Source organism: Salmo salar, chromosome ssa01 (assembly GCF_905237065.1).
Source record: "Salmo salar chromosome ssa01, Ssal_v3.1, whole genome shotgun sequence".
NCBI classification, from domain to species: Eukaryota; Metazoa; Chordata; class Actinopteri; order Salmoniformes; family Salmonidae; genus Salmo; species Salmo salar.
The window spans coordinates 146,495,938-146,511,199 of NC_059442.1; the positions used below are offsets into that span (position 1 = coordinate 146,495,938).

Here is a 15,262-nt window from a genome sequence, read left to right on the forward strand (position 1 = left end):
AATAGTTCCTCATTGGGACTGGGCTTAGTTCACTAAGAGCGTAAGAGGTGGAATGGGTATCCCGTCAGTACAGCAGAGAAAGTGAGTGTGTTGGAATGCGATGGAGGAGGTTGATAGGGGAACATTTTTGGGGTCAGGGGTCAATGACAGAGAGAGGGTAGGTCCCCACCTGGCCACGCTTTGTTGCGATCTGATGAAGAAAAGCAATGATAAACAGGACACGCAAACAAACACACGTCACGATCACAGAGAACAAACACAAAGCACATAAGATATTAAGGCTGCTTCATAGAGACAAAGAAAAAGGCAGAAATATACAGAAACACTGAGCAAAATAAACACTTTAAGCCAATAATACTACTACTACTACCACTACTACTGTTGAACAGGCATGGAGATACAGTGGTGCTAGTTATCCTTAAGACTTAATAAGAACATCAAAACACAGCAGAAAGAAACAGATAATGACAAGCACACGGAAGGATTTTACTAAGTTCAAGTGAAAAAAGAGCAGAAACCTAACAGACTGAAATGTATTTTGTAAAAGGACAGTTTTAGCTGTCCATCTTCTGTTTCTGACAAGAAGACCCAGAATGAGTTCCAAATTACACCCTATTCCCTACATAATGCATTCGTTTTGACCAGAGCCATATGGGCCCTGGTCAAAATAAGTGCACTACATAGGTAAATGGGGTGCCATTTGGGACTGACAGGAGGTTGGGGTGCCATTTTCTGACAGGAGGTTTTTCCAGTGAGATGGCATTAAGGAGGACAAGACATGACATGACATGACATGACATGACATGACATGACGTGTCTGTCTGTCTGTCTGTCTGTCTGTCTGTCTGTCTGTCTGTCTGTCTGTCTGTCTGTGATAACCTCCCAGATAACCTCCCTATCAGCAGCCCAGCATCCCACAGCACCAGGAGAGGAACAAACATACATACCCTACTGAGACAGCATTATGGGACAACTACCACACACACGCATGCATGCACGCACTCACACGCACAGACACACTCACACACATACACACACGCACACACACGGATGTATGTGCATATAGGCAGCCATTCACATGCACACAGTGAACAGGCACACACACTCACACACCTCAAACGTACCTACATCACATCAAACTACTGTTACATGCAAAAATACCCTCTCAATAATCAGTGTGAATTTTCAATTGAAGAGTAAATAAGTGAACATATGCAAATGGTCAGAATAACAGGAAACTATTTACTTGGATAGTCCCACGTAGATGGTTTGTAGATGTTCAATAACATTTCAACTAACTATCCACTAAACCGAACCCTAAATCTAACCTTAACCCTTATCCTAACCCTAAACTTATTCCTAATCTTAACCCTTACCCTAACTCTTATTCTACAGCTAACCCTAACTGTAACCTTAGCAAGCAGTTGCTTATCAACAGATAGTATGATGACCATCTGTAGAGCATCTATATGGGACTATCCAAATAGAACGTGACCCAATAATCTGCAGTAATATAATGAGGGTGAATCTATAGATATGTTGTTATACAGGCTAACTAAGCAAAAAGCTCTGTTGACTCGGATGGACAGACAGAGACACAGACCGAAAGAGAGACAGAGAGAGAGACAGAGAGATAAACTGTCAAGAAAGACAAAAGAGACAGAGGGAAAAAAGCAGGCAATCAAAGGCATTACCCCATGAAGCTCCTGAAAGCAATCCAAGCCACAAAAGAGAAAGATGGAGGGACAGAATTAAATGAGAAACAGACAGTCAGCGACACAGAAAACCATCCATATACAGTCGGCTACAGCTCAGAAAAAGAGAGAAGAGTAAGATAGACAACAGCAATACAAATGTGGTACAATTGACTACTTCACAGGTTATTACACATTAGCCCCACCATGACACCACTGGGGTGCAAAATAACTGACTGAGTTGGTTGTGGGAGAGAATAAACCATTTCCTTTTACCGGTCGGTATGCTTGAAAAGACTGGATTTCACCTCCCTTTATTGTCTTTGTGTGTGTGCGTGTGTGTACCTGTGCTTGTGTGTGTGTATGTCTGAGCCTGTGTGTGTTACTTGCCATACAAGCACCTGATAACATTTCCCTCTCAGTACCAGGGAGGGAGAGAACAACTGCTGTACATTAGCACTAAGACGAAGCCCCCGCCCACCTCCCCAGCTTAACCTCCCGCTCATTAACCAAATCACACACACCCTATTACAAAGATGGGAGGGGGGATTAAAGGTTAAAAGAAGAGTTTGAGCAACAACCCATTTCGGCAAATAACCACAGGCAAAGTGGTTTAGAGCCCCTGAGAGCTGTACAGAGAGGTTGGTTTGGGGGAATGTTTTGGGCTGTGGTGGGTGAGTGAGTGCACCACCCAGACTGGCATATTTGTAGGTGCGCCAGCTCAGTGAGTTGACTGTAGGTGCGCCAGCTCAGTGAGTTGACTGTGAGGTGACAACGTAAAGGAGAGGTGCTGTTGGCTGTAAAAGGATTTGAAACAGTAATAATACTGTAATCAATTTAAAGGGGCAATCTGGGATTGGTACATACATTTTTGGACTTAAGTTTCTCAATTTCTCCAGGCCCATTCCTCAGCTGTTTACCAAAACAAATGGTGAGGTGCCTGCTTTGTTTAGTTTTTCGAATCCCAGATTGCCCCTTTAACCCCACCTACAGCTGCCAGAGGAACATACAGTACGTCAAAGTGTGTACTTACGAGCAGGCGAAGGCCACCAGAGCTCCACTGACCACAATAAAGTCCAGGATGTTCCACAGGTCCCGGAAGTAAGAACCAGGATGGAGGAGCAGTCCCAGGTCTATCATCTACACACAGAATTAAAGTCATAAGGAAGATGATCCACATTATGAATGTTAATGGATGAATGTTACCACTTCAGCAAGGAGCCCTGGTCTTGGATATACTGTAATACCAATGCTACCGCAGAGGCTTTGCATGCTAGCAGTACTTAAAAGGAAACCACCTCGAGGCAGCATTGCAGTGGAGCTAATTCTAGCTGCAACCTAAGAGAGTAACTCTGTGTGTTCAAACTGAGGAAACTGCTGTATGTTATTTCCAACTATTTCACCAGTATAACCTCTCACCTTAATCACCATCTCAAAGGTGAACACTCCTGTGAAGACATAGTCCAGATACTTGAGCACCTGCAAATGATTGAATGTTCAGTCAGATGTCAGACAGCCCGTCTTCTTTCCTCTTCCTCAAGACACACAGCAGGCAATCACCTTAGCAGCACTCAGCTCATATTTATTACTACTTCTGTTTCTGTAGCACTCTCACAAAGTAGAACGTTCAGGTGATTTTAGCAGAAATTCTAAAAGCTTCTGGCAGCTCAATCAGGCCTAATGCTAGTCAGTCAGTCGGACTGAGGGGGTTCTGGGATTTGGAGGCAGGCCTCCGTACCCAAATACCCAGCAGTGTGTGTGTGTGTGTGTGTGTACTCTTGCAGGACTCACATTGTTGCGTGGTGCATTGGCCTGCACAGGGTCCTCCGCGGCCAGGGCTATGCTGCTCATGGTGATGACCGACAGGATACACATCTCAAAGTAGCGCAGGTTCACCACGTAGTGGCACAGCCGACGCACCCTGAACAGCACAGTACAGGTCATCTCACTGAGTGCATTCAACATGCCCTTTCAAAACACTGACATAATACTGAGTGGCACCCAATATAGAAATGCAGAACCAGTTAGAGCCCAGACTAGTCCTACTTGCCACCTGTTCCCTGTCTCAGGTCATGACTTACGGGTTGGTCTGTCCAAACACAAACATGGAGCTGTAGGGGAGAATGTGTTCAGGGCTGTTCTTCAGCTCCTCCTCCAAGTCCTTCTTCTCCTCATTCAGGGGGAGGCTCTCGCAGTCTACGCTATTCACTATCAAAAAGAGAGCGAGTGCGAGAGCGAGAGAGAGAGATTACACTCAGAGAAAGAACTCCAAGTGTTTCCCCTGCAGCCTATGGCTAAGAGGAACATAACACAGTGGGGAACTGACTGGGGTACAGACTGGGGTATTGATAAGGGCAGGGGTTTTCAAACTAGGGTCCGTGGGGATTTTTTTTCAACCATTGTTATGTCACTGCGTCCAGCATGAAGGAAGTTAGAGGTAGTTTCACTAGCCCTGCTAACTGGGCTTAGTGCAATGACTGGAAGCCTACAGTAACAGTTAGCATGCAAACTGTTCCTGTTCATCCGACTCTGGGGAAATAGATAAATGGCTTCATTTCCAAAATCTTGAACTGTCCCTTTAATATGGAGAAAATTCTTAAGCAGGCCGTTTATGTGGCAATTTACGGGATGGAAAAACTATTTTGGGTGTCAACTTTAAAGACCAAAAACAGCACACAAAAAAAGATTTAACTATATTTTTTCATAATATCATCTTTGAGAACTAACAATCAAATAAAAGCTAGACAGTCAGGGAGATTTGAAAAAAAACCAAAAAAAAACAGGCATTCGGGGCACATGTCCATTAAAATTGTTCTAATGTTTGAGCAGAGGAACACAGCATTAGCCATGGAAAAATGCATAGAATTGTCAAAATTGTCTCAGCTCCATGCCAAAGTGTGTAGAATTTCTGAAAATTGGCTTCAAAATTGCTAAATGTTCTCTAAGTTCAATGAGAAAATTTGAAGAATTGCTGAAAATGTGCTTTACAACAGCAACACTTTCTCTATGCCGCCAAGAAGCTTTTCAAGGTAATAGACTATGTTAGAGTTTACACTTCCTCTTCCAATGAACTGTGAGGTCAGAATAATGAAACTGTTTATCAAATCTATTCATTTTTAAATGCTAATTACTTCTACTTGCCATTATCATTCACAATTTGTTTTGCTAACATATGATGGGGGTCCCTGGGTCGCTGGTTTGCCTTGGCGGTGGGTCCCTGGGCAAGAAAAGTTAGAAAAATCCTGGACTAAGATACAGACTAGGGTACTGACTGGGTACGATGGTGGTCTCTCTGGATGGGGCGGTGATGGTGACAGGGATGTGGACAGTGTTGCTGTTCAGGCCTGCCTGGCTGGCTCTGTGGCTGTTCTTCTGGTTGTCAGCATCCTCTTGCCTCTCTCCAGCCTGCAGACCTGCAGGAGGCTGCACAGGACTGGTGGCCAAGGTCTCCCCTTGAGAGTCGGTCTGCCTGTCCCAGCAAAACATTCAAAACACAGCCTGTGCACATCAGTGAAGCTCTGCGGTAATGACTTAGTAAAAAGAGGTCATTAAAGCACATTGAGAATGTGTTGGTCGGTCAGCACTGGTCTCACCTGTGTCCTTGGTCTCCATCTCCATTTCTCTCTCCGTTCTCTCTGCACTCGTCTCCATCCAGTGTTGACTGGGCCCTGACTATGCGTGAGCGCTGCTTCCTCCTTTCTCCGTTCTCCTCCCTGTGGCCCCGGCCCCTGCTCTCCAGTCTGTCCCTGTTAGCCAGGGCCCCGTTCCCCTGTCTGTCGGAGTGGTGGTGGCGGTCTTCCCTTCCCTCTCCCCCTCCGTTAACCCCCTCCTCTGGGGATCCAGCCTGGTGATGGTGCCTGTGGCCCTGCCCCCCCTCTCGACTATGGCTCCTCTCCCCCTTGCCCTCTTTGGACCGGGGCCCGTCTGGGTGGTAGTGGTCCCTACTGCGGCTGTGGTGGGTGTGATGCCTGCTCTCCCCATTCTCCCCGTTCCTCTCCCGGTGACGGTAGTGCTTGCGTGGCTGTGGGCCGTGGGGGTCTCCTCCCTCTTGCTGGGGGTCTGCTCCGTCTCTGTCCTCCTCGGGGGGTCGGGGTTTGTCCCCGTTACCTGGCTCCACCACTAGGGGGCGGTCGTTGTGGGTCTTCATGTCAGGGCGCAGGTGGAGGGTGGAGGAGACACGCAGACGCTCCTCGGGGTCCAGCTCGTTGAACAGAGCCTCGGAGCTGGCTCTCAGGTTGTTTCGACGCAGTTGGTTGCTGCGCTGCTCCCACACTGACATTATCTTATTGGCTCTCTGCTGCTCCTTACTGCAGGGCCAATGGACAGGGGAGGGGAATGGATATGAGGGGTGAGAGGGATACAGGGTGTTAGAGTGAGGTAGCAGCTCACCTGTAGCTCTCCTATTTTGGCATCTATGGTGTTTAAGAAAACACTGTCATCCATAGCACAAGCATATTTTGCTATCAACCCATGAGCATCTGAGCTTCACAACTTGCACAAAACAAATCGCTAATTTCTCCCATATGGTCTGAGTTGCTGTACAAACAACAGTGGGACTTTGCTAGCTGGAGACACAAGATGGTCTTTATGGATGTGCCAACACAAATACTCCCCATAGTAAACTTGTCATTTACCACGCTTGGGTTTAAAACATGCTCACCCAAAACCTCTACAGATTCACACATGGGCTGCATCTGAAATGGCACCATATGCCCTATATAGTTCACTACTTATGACCAGAGCCTGGTCAAAAGTAGTGCACTATGGAATAGGGTGGTGCCATTTGGGATGCACACTGGCCATGTTTGGACCAGAAGCACCACAGTTCCCTGTGAGGTCTAACAGGCATGTGAGAACATGTGATGGTTGCATTAAATCAAATCAAATGTTATTGGTCACATACACATATTTAGCAGATGTTATTGTGGGTGTAGCGAACTGCTTGTGTTCAAAGCTCCAACAGTGCAGTAGTATCTAACAATTCACAACAATACACACAAATCTAAAAGTAAAACAATGGAATTAAGAAATATATAAATATTAGGACGAGCAATTTGAGTGGCATTGACTAAAATACAGTCTATCTATCTATCTATCTATCTATCTATCTATCTATCTATCTATCTATCTATCTATCTATCTATCTATCTATCTATCTATCTATCTATCTATCTATCTATCTATCTATATATATATATATATATATATATATATTTGAGATGAGTAAAGCAGTATGTAAACATTATTAAAGTGACCAGTGATTCCATGTCTATGTATATAGGGCAGCAGCCTCTAAGGTGCAGGGTTGAGTAATCAGGTGGTAGCTGGCTAGTGATGTCTATTTAACAGTCTGATGGCCTTGAGATATAAACTGTTTTCCAGTCTGTCGGTCCCAACTTTGATGCACCTGTACTGATCTTGCCTTCTGGATGATAGCGGGGTGAACAGGCCTTGGCTCGGGTGGTTGTTGTCCTTGATGATCCTTTTGGTCTTCCTGTGACATCGGATGCTGTAGGTGTCCTGGAAGGCAGACAGTGTGTCCCCGGTGATGCGTTGTGCAGACCGCACCACCCTTTGGAGAGCCCTGCGGTTGAGGGCTGGGAAGTTGCCGTACCAGGCTGTGATACAGCACGACAGGATGCTCTCAACTGTGCATCTGTAAAGTTATGTGAGTGTCATAGGGGACAAGCCAAATTTCTTCAGCCTCCTGAGGTTGAAGAGACGCTGTTGCGCCTTCTTCAGCGCACTGTGTGTGGGTGGACCATTTCAGTTTGTCAGTGCTGTGTATGCCGAGGAACTTTAAACGTTTCACCTTCTCCACTGTGGTCCCGTCGATTTGGATAGGGGGGTGCTCCCTCTGCTGTTTCCTGAAGTCCACGATCTGCTCCTTCGTTTTGTTGACATTGGGGGAGAGGTTATTTTTTCCTGGCACCACTCCACCTGGGCCCTCACCTCCTCCCTGTAGGCTGTCTCGTCATTGTTTCCTGAAGTTGTATTGTCAATTTTGTTTTGTATTTAAACGCCACTTTAAACGTGCACCTGACACAGGCAACAACATTTCCCCATGGAGACAATAAAGTCAGTAAGTAAGTAAGTTGGTAATCAGGAATACTACTGTTGTGTCGTCTGCAAACTTGATGATTGAGTTGGAGGAGTGCGTGGCCACGCAGTCATGGGTGAACAGGGAGTACAGGAGTGGACTGAGCACATTTACATTTACATTTAAGTCATTTAGCAGATGCTCTTATCCAGAGCGACTTACAAATTGGTGCATTCACCTTTATGATATCCAGTGGAACAACCACTTTACAATAGTGCATCTAAATCTTTTAAGGGGGGGGGGGGGGTAGAAGGATTACTTTATCCTATCCTAGGTATTCCTTAAAGAGGTGGGGTTTCAGGTGTCTCCGGAAGGTGGTGATTGACTCCGCTGTCCTGGCGTCGTGAGGGAGCTTGTTCCACCCTTGTGGGGCCCCTGTGTTGAGGATCAGCGAAGTGGAGGTGTTGTTTCGTTAGGGATGTCATTTTCTCCTGGCGTATGCTTCCTGTTTCATCGATTCATCTGAGTTAGTACTGTAGATGACAACAGTTGACAATTCTCCAGTATTGTGAGGAGCCAGTCCTGACCTGCATAACGGGGGCAGCCAGCTTTCATCTCCATCCCCTCACACCAGCAGCTGAAAATACCTCACGTTGATCTCCTAGTTCCTTTACTCTCTTCATGGTAAGCTATCATGCCTGACTAGAACACTTGAATAAACACAGAAAACAGGAAAAATGGGGCTGGGTTCAGACAAAGGCTAGGTTTTACATGAACTTAATACCAAGGTCAAAATCTAGTGGATTAGTATGAATATGGGAGGGAAATATAGATTTCAAGGCAAGTAACCCTTTGTTCCTCCTGCCATGGGATATGGAATATTCTTTTTACATTTTTACCCCTTTTTCTCCCCAATTTCGTGATATCCAATTACGATCCTGTCTCATCGCTGCAATTCTCAAATGGGTTTGGGAGAGGGGAAGGTCGAGTCATGCGTCCCCGAAACATGACCCGCCATGCCGCGCTTCTTAACACCCGCTCGCTTAACCCGGAAGCCAGCCACACCAATGTGTCGGGGGAAACGCTGTTCAACTGGCGACCAAAGACAGCCTGTCATTGTCCATTTGTAAGACCCATTTGCGACCAAGCTTTAACTTCCTGAATGATGTCTTGAGATGTTGCTTCGATATATCCACATAATTTTCCATCCTCATGATGCCATCTATTTTGTGAAGTGCACCAGTCCCTCCTGCAGCAAAGCACCCCCACAACATGATGCTGCCACCCCTGTGCTTCACGGTTGGGATGGTGTTCTTCGGCTTACAAGCCTCCCCCTTTTTCCTCCAAACATAACGATGGTCATTTATGGCCAAACAGTTATATTTTTGTTTCATCAGACTAGAGGACATTTCTCCAGAAAGTACGATTTTTGTCCGCATGTACAGTTGCAAACCGTAGTCTGGCTTTTTTATGGCGGTTTTGGAGCAGTGGCTTCTTCTTTGCTGAGCGGCCTTTCTGGTTATGTCGATATAGGACTCGTTTTACTGTGGATATAGATACTTTTGTACCTTTTTCCTCCAGCATCTTCACAGGGACCTTTGCTGCTGTTCTGGGATTGATTTGCACTTTTCTCACCAAAGTACGTTCATCTCTAGGAGACAGAGCGCGTCTCCTTCCTGAGCGGTATGACGGCTGCGTGGTCCCATGGTGTTTACACTTACGTATTATTGTTTGTACAGATGAACGTGGTACCATCAGGTGTTTGGAAATTGGTCCCAAATGATCAACCAGACTTGTGGAGGTCTACAATTTTGGCTGATTTCTTTTGATTTTCCCATGATGTCAAGCAAAGAAGCACTGAGTTTGAAGGTAGGCCTTGAAATACATCCACAGGTACACCTCCAATTGACTCAAATGATGTCAATTAGCCTATCAGAAGCTTCTAAAGCCATGACATCATTTTCTGGGATTTTCCAAGTTGTTTAAACGCACAGTCAACTTAGTGTATGTAAACTTCTGACCCACTGGAATTGTGATACAGTGAATTATAAGTGAAATAATCTGTCTGTAAACAATTGTTGGAAAAATGACTTGTGTCATGCACAAAGTAGATGTCCTAACCGACTTGCCAAAACTATAGTTTATTAACAAGAAATGTGTGGAGTTGTTGAAAAACAAGTTTTAATAACTCCAACCTGAGTGTATGTAAACTTCCGACTTCAACTGTATGTATGTATGACTAGTAAAGTTGCATTCTTTGTGTCACCTGAAACTCAAGACTCGACGGGCAGGGGAAAAGATTAAACTCCTAAAAGACAAGAGGACGACACAGCATAGTAAGACAGACAACAAAAGCAATATACAGACAGACAAACAAGTATGCAAGGCATAGACAAATAAGACATGTCAGCGACAAACGGACATGCAAACTGTGATTTTGGTATGAGAGAGATCACAGTGGACAAGATAGAAACATACAGACACACAGATTAGCAACAACAACACCACAACGTTTAGAAATGACAGTTGTTACGAATTGGCAACAAATGATCAAGACGTGTCAGGTAAGCAGCAAAGCCAAATTCATGTAATTTCAAAGAGGTCAGAGGTTAAATCAACGTAATGCTATGTTTAATTTATTTGATTTGTCTAGTATGGCATACTACCCCTTGGCTACTGTATTATAATTAGTTTGGTCCTCACCCAGTGTGTTGAAGAAGTGAAACCCCGGGGTATAAAAAACACAAGCTGTAAAACTGACAAAATGTTTTGGGAATTGACCGTGCTCCGAGACATTTAATATTTATATAGCAATTATTCACTAAAGCTCAGGTTAAACTCTCATCATTTCAGACGTCAACACATTGCAGACGAAAGCTGCAAAATGCACAATGAAATATTCAGTATTCAGAAACACACACACTCAGTCACACTCACACACATTTACACACATGCATACATTTACGCACATGCATTTACACTCCTGCACGCACACAGTTGCCTTAACTTCTGTAAATAAGACAAGTATTATTATTTGAAATCTCAATCTATAATGAGAGCCACCAGTGGGTTCTCCAGTGGGTTCTCCAGTGGGTTCTCCAGTTTCAAGCATATCTCAACAGTCTGGGAGGACTGGAAGGATCACAAGAATGGAGAGAGTGATTTAATAGAGGGATTGGAAGGCTAGGTGGAGGAGGGTAAAGAAGAGATGGAGAAGTGGATGGGGTGAGGAAGAGGGGGAAAAGGAGAGGAGGAACAAGGCGAAAGGGGAAGCAGAAGGAGGGGCGGGTATGGGCGAGAAGACGGGGAAGGAGAGGAGAGGGCGTAAAAATATTGTAACATTGTAACAGAGTGCAAAAACTCACGGTGAATGCACGCTGGAGACGGACGAGCTGCGAGAGAGTGCATCTCGATTTTGCTTTACAAAACTGCACATTCAGAACAAAAACAACAAAAACAAACGAAAGAAAGCATGAGACACAAACCAAAAGGATGTGGTGGGGAGAGGTGGACTCCATAAAGTGCCTGCCTGCCTGCCCGCCCGCCTGCCCGCCCGCCTGTCCACCTGTCCACCTGTCCCCTCCACGAACAAAAAGGACTAGTCCAACAGAGCTACAACTACAATAGTGGTTAACATTTCAGCAGTAGGGGTAGTGTACACTATACAGTATAGATAGTTTGTAGTACTGTACTTTGTAGTGCTGTACACCACACACTGTTACATACTGTGGTCAAGTGACTACGAGGGGTGCAAATATTTATCGATACTAAACCCCTTCACTGAAGTGTTACCAAAGACATAAAACTGAAAACTTTCAGAAGAAATAACACTCAAGTCAACGTAATTAAAGAAATGGTATCAAAGTGGATTTGCAAAGTTCAATACAAAGTTTACAAAGCCTTTCAAACATAAGAGTGACATTTTCAATCAAACAGACAATGGTCTTCGTTTAAAAAACATCATGATTACTTTTGTGAATAAAAGATGATTATGGATTCCCTTAATCAAAAGTAAAAATTCTTGTAAAATTGCACATTACGCAGATATCTAAAATTAACCATTTCCTCAGAAATTGCCTGGATCAACATAGCTTTGAAATAGACTGACAAATGAACCTCATTAAGGTTTAATCATTCTATGTTACAAAGATGAAAATTCAGATAAAAGCACAGATAAAACAAGTAGCTATTTATGACAAATCCATCTTCAAAAGCAATCATCAGGATTGACGCAGTAGGCTACTGTCAATCTAAAATGTGTTTATTCATTATTCATCTTGGTTGACTAAGAACTAAAATAGTGTGTAATTTGGTCATCTGTCCATGAGAGATGAAGATTTGTTTCCTGAAACTAACCACCATTCTGACCTAGGCCTGTATCCACAAAGCATCTCAAAGTAGGAGTGCTGATCTTGGACCAGGTCCCTCCTATCCATATTATCTTATTCATGATGGTGTAAAAGGCTAAAAGGATCCTAAATCAGAACTGCTACTCTGAGGGTCTTTATCGATACGTGCCCGGGTCATTGGGCTCACAGTCAGGACACAGAGGGCATGTCATAAACATCCAATAGAGGATGTGTCCCACCTGGGCTGAGAATGACATTACTGATGCATTGTCATGCACAAACCAATGACGTATTGATTGTCAAAATGTTTTGTCAATATTCTTTATAGAGTACTGTTGTCAATAGAGCTCATCTTTACCTAGTACATAATGGCATCCCTAATGCTGAAAATGACACTATTCATGAATTAGTCCTATAGCCAATTCCAGTGGGGAGAGGGCATGGCTGCTTGGTTTGATACAGTAAATAGGTTATAGGAGATTGCTGATGTTGACAATGTTCTGATTGACTCCATCAGACTCTAATGCATGAAACAGTTATATTGATGTTCACTAAATAAGACTGAAAGGCCAATGAGAAACTACTGCTGACTGGAGATCTGTTTCAGATCAATCATCTACTCCTGTCAGAAAGAGAAGGATCGTCGTCAAAGCACACACACGTACACAGAAACACGCCAGACATGTCAATTATGTAGTTAGGAGAATGCAAATGGGCAGAGGCGACAATCACAACAGAGACACATTGAGAGACAGTGATCAGAGCCAAGACACCAACAGCACATTGACCATGTGCAGAACCAGCTATATCTGATACTTAACAATATAGCGACAGGCTGGTGTCAGAATGGGAGGGGACACAGGAAAGACCATGTTTGGAGAACATGGGGGTGGGGTCTGGCGACTTACGCAGCGATAGAGATGTTGGCTGCTGACATGGGGCTAACCTCCTTCACCTCCATGGCCTTCTGCAGGGCCAGCTTCTTATTGGCTTCTTCCTCCTGCTTCTCCTCATCCTGGACCAATAAACCAGAAGGGATGGGTTACCAAGGGTAATTTTATTCAGAATTGTTCTTTAAAAGTTCCCTGGATAGAATGTGGTTCCTTGGGATGATCAGACTTACCTTGGTGAGCTCCTGTGCATTGGCGAGGTTGTCGACGGCGATAGCTAAGAAGACGTTCAGGAGCGTGTCTGGTTGGAACTAAGCTCAGGAAAAACCTTGACACAATTTTAGTGGATTTCACGGCTGAGCCGTGGTGCATTGCAACCAAACATCAGCAACAGACCGGATGTGGTGGAAATGTGTGGTGGAAATGGACAGAATTCACTGGGGAAACCCTCCGAAGGGGGTCCAGGAGCATGCCCCCCCACGGAAATAATTTGTCAAAGTTTACAGCTCTCATTGCAGCACTTGACATGAGATATTTATATTTAACTGTATGAATATTTCATGCAGATGAAATCTCTGATATCCATGCAGTGGCACGACTCGGAGAGTCAGAGAGGATACAGTTTCCAAAGAGTGTGAGGACGATGAAGTAGACCGAGGAGAACATTCCCCGCCGTACGCCTCCCTGGGACTCAATACCATGATACATCACTGCATTCCAATCCTCGCCAGTCAGAATCTGCCATTGGCCGTTGAGACAGAATAGAAAATGTAGTTTTTGGGGGAGTTGTTCAGTGTATGAAATGAAGAACACAAAATATTTAGCTATATTGTAGGGTCAACATTTCAACAATGAATACTTTAAATAAAAGTATAACACAGGCTAACAGAAAGATGAGTAATTTGGAGACAAAGAGACAAAAAGTACTTAGACCAACAATTGCAAATTGCAAATTACTAATCTGTTCAAAACACAATTATTTAATCTAGTCCAACATTCCAAAGGATAGAGCTCCAGAGTGAAAGGCCAAATTAGTTGGTTCATTAAATGGAGAGAAGGAGAGACCGAGTACCTGGAAGACGGTGAGAATGGCCGCCGGGAAAGTGTCGAAGTTGGTCGTCGGCGTCTCCTCTTCAAAATTAAACCTTGGAGAAAGAACAATGGACAGATTGAGTCAAATAGAAGACGTTTGGCCTGAGAGAGGACAGACAGGACGTTCAGAATCAGATACATGGGTTTCCATCTACATGTAGGTTTGAGCGTAGTGCATTTTATGGTCACAGCAGTTGAAATGTGTAAATCCATTATCATGACATTTGCAGTCATTGGATATGCTACAACAACCCTGAATTACTTAATGTTTGCCAACTGACATCAACTGGCAGACATACTCTTCTCCAACAAATAAATAGTTATAACTAATTCAATGCAACAACAGATCTCCATCCTGTTGTTTATCAGTACAAATACACATAGTATGCACACTCTTGGTTACCGTAAGCTTCAATACATGTTTTCTTTGCATCGGAAGGATTCCATCAAAAACATCCAAACATTACAACATGCACATAGAAACTGCACTGAACAATTATTTATTTCCTTGACTGTCATTGTTTGAGTGATTTCTTTATGTAGATGACAGAACCTGTGCCCAAGAACACCAAGGTAATCTGCCTAAATGACTTCCGACCCAGAGCACTTCCGTCAGTAGCCATGAAGTGCATTGAAAGGCTGGTCATGACTCACATCAACACCCAGAAACCCTAGACCCACTCCAATTTGCATTCCGCCCCAACAGATCGACAGATGACGCAATCTCTATTGCACTCCACACTGCCCTTTCCCATTTGGACAAAAGGAACACCTATGTGAGAATGTTGTTCATTGACTACAGCTCAGCATTCAACACCATAGTGCCCACAAAGCTCATCACTAAGCGAAGGACCCTGGGACTAAACATTTCCCTCTGCAACTGGCCGCCCCCCAGTTGGTAAGGTTAGGCAACAACACATCTGCCACGCTGATCCTCAACACAGTGGCCAATCAGGGGTGCGTGCTCAGTCCCCTCCTGTATTCCCTGTTCACCCATAACTGTGTGGCCAAGCATGACTCCAACACCATCATTAAGTTTGCAGACGACACAAAGGTGGTAGGCCTGATCACCGACAACAATGAGACAGCCTATAGGGAGGAGGTCAGAGACCTGGCAGTGTGGTGCCAAGACAACAACCTCTCCCTCAACGTGATCAAGACAAAGGAGACGACATGAAAAGGAGGGCCGAGGAGGGC

At 44.5% G+C, this 15,262-nt stretch overlaps 1 protein-coding gene across 1 annotated transcript in view; it reads right to left on the reverse strand.

Moving 5' to 3' along the window:
• Positions 1–15,262, reverse strand: part of LOC106567450 (voltage-dependent N-type calcium channel subunit alpha-1B) — a 269,203-nt gene that overhangs the window by 48,774 nt on the left and 205,167 nt on the right. The window contains 11 exon segments of the mRNA XM_045691775.1: positions 2,728–2,834; positions 3,114–3,173; positions 3,486–3,615; positions 3,776–3,902; positions 4,967–5,163; positions 5,288–6,001; positions 11,100–11,162; positions 12,992–13,098; positions 13,207–13,274; positions 13,594–13,711; positions 14,046–14,118. Of these exon segments, the coding sequence (XP_045547731.1) occupies positions 2,728–2,834; positions 3,114–3,173; positions 3,486–3,615; positions 3,776–3,902; positions 4,967–5,163; positions 5,288–6,001; positions 11,100–11,162; positions 12,992–13,098; positions 13,207–13,274; positions 13,594–13,711; positions 14,046–14,118 (1,764 nt within the window).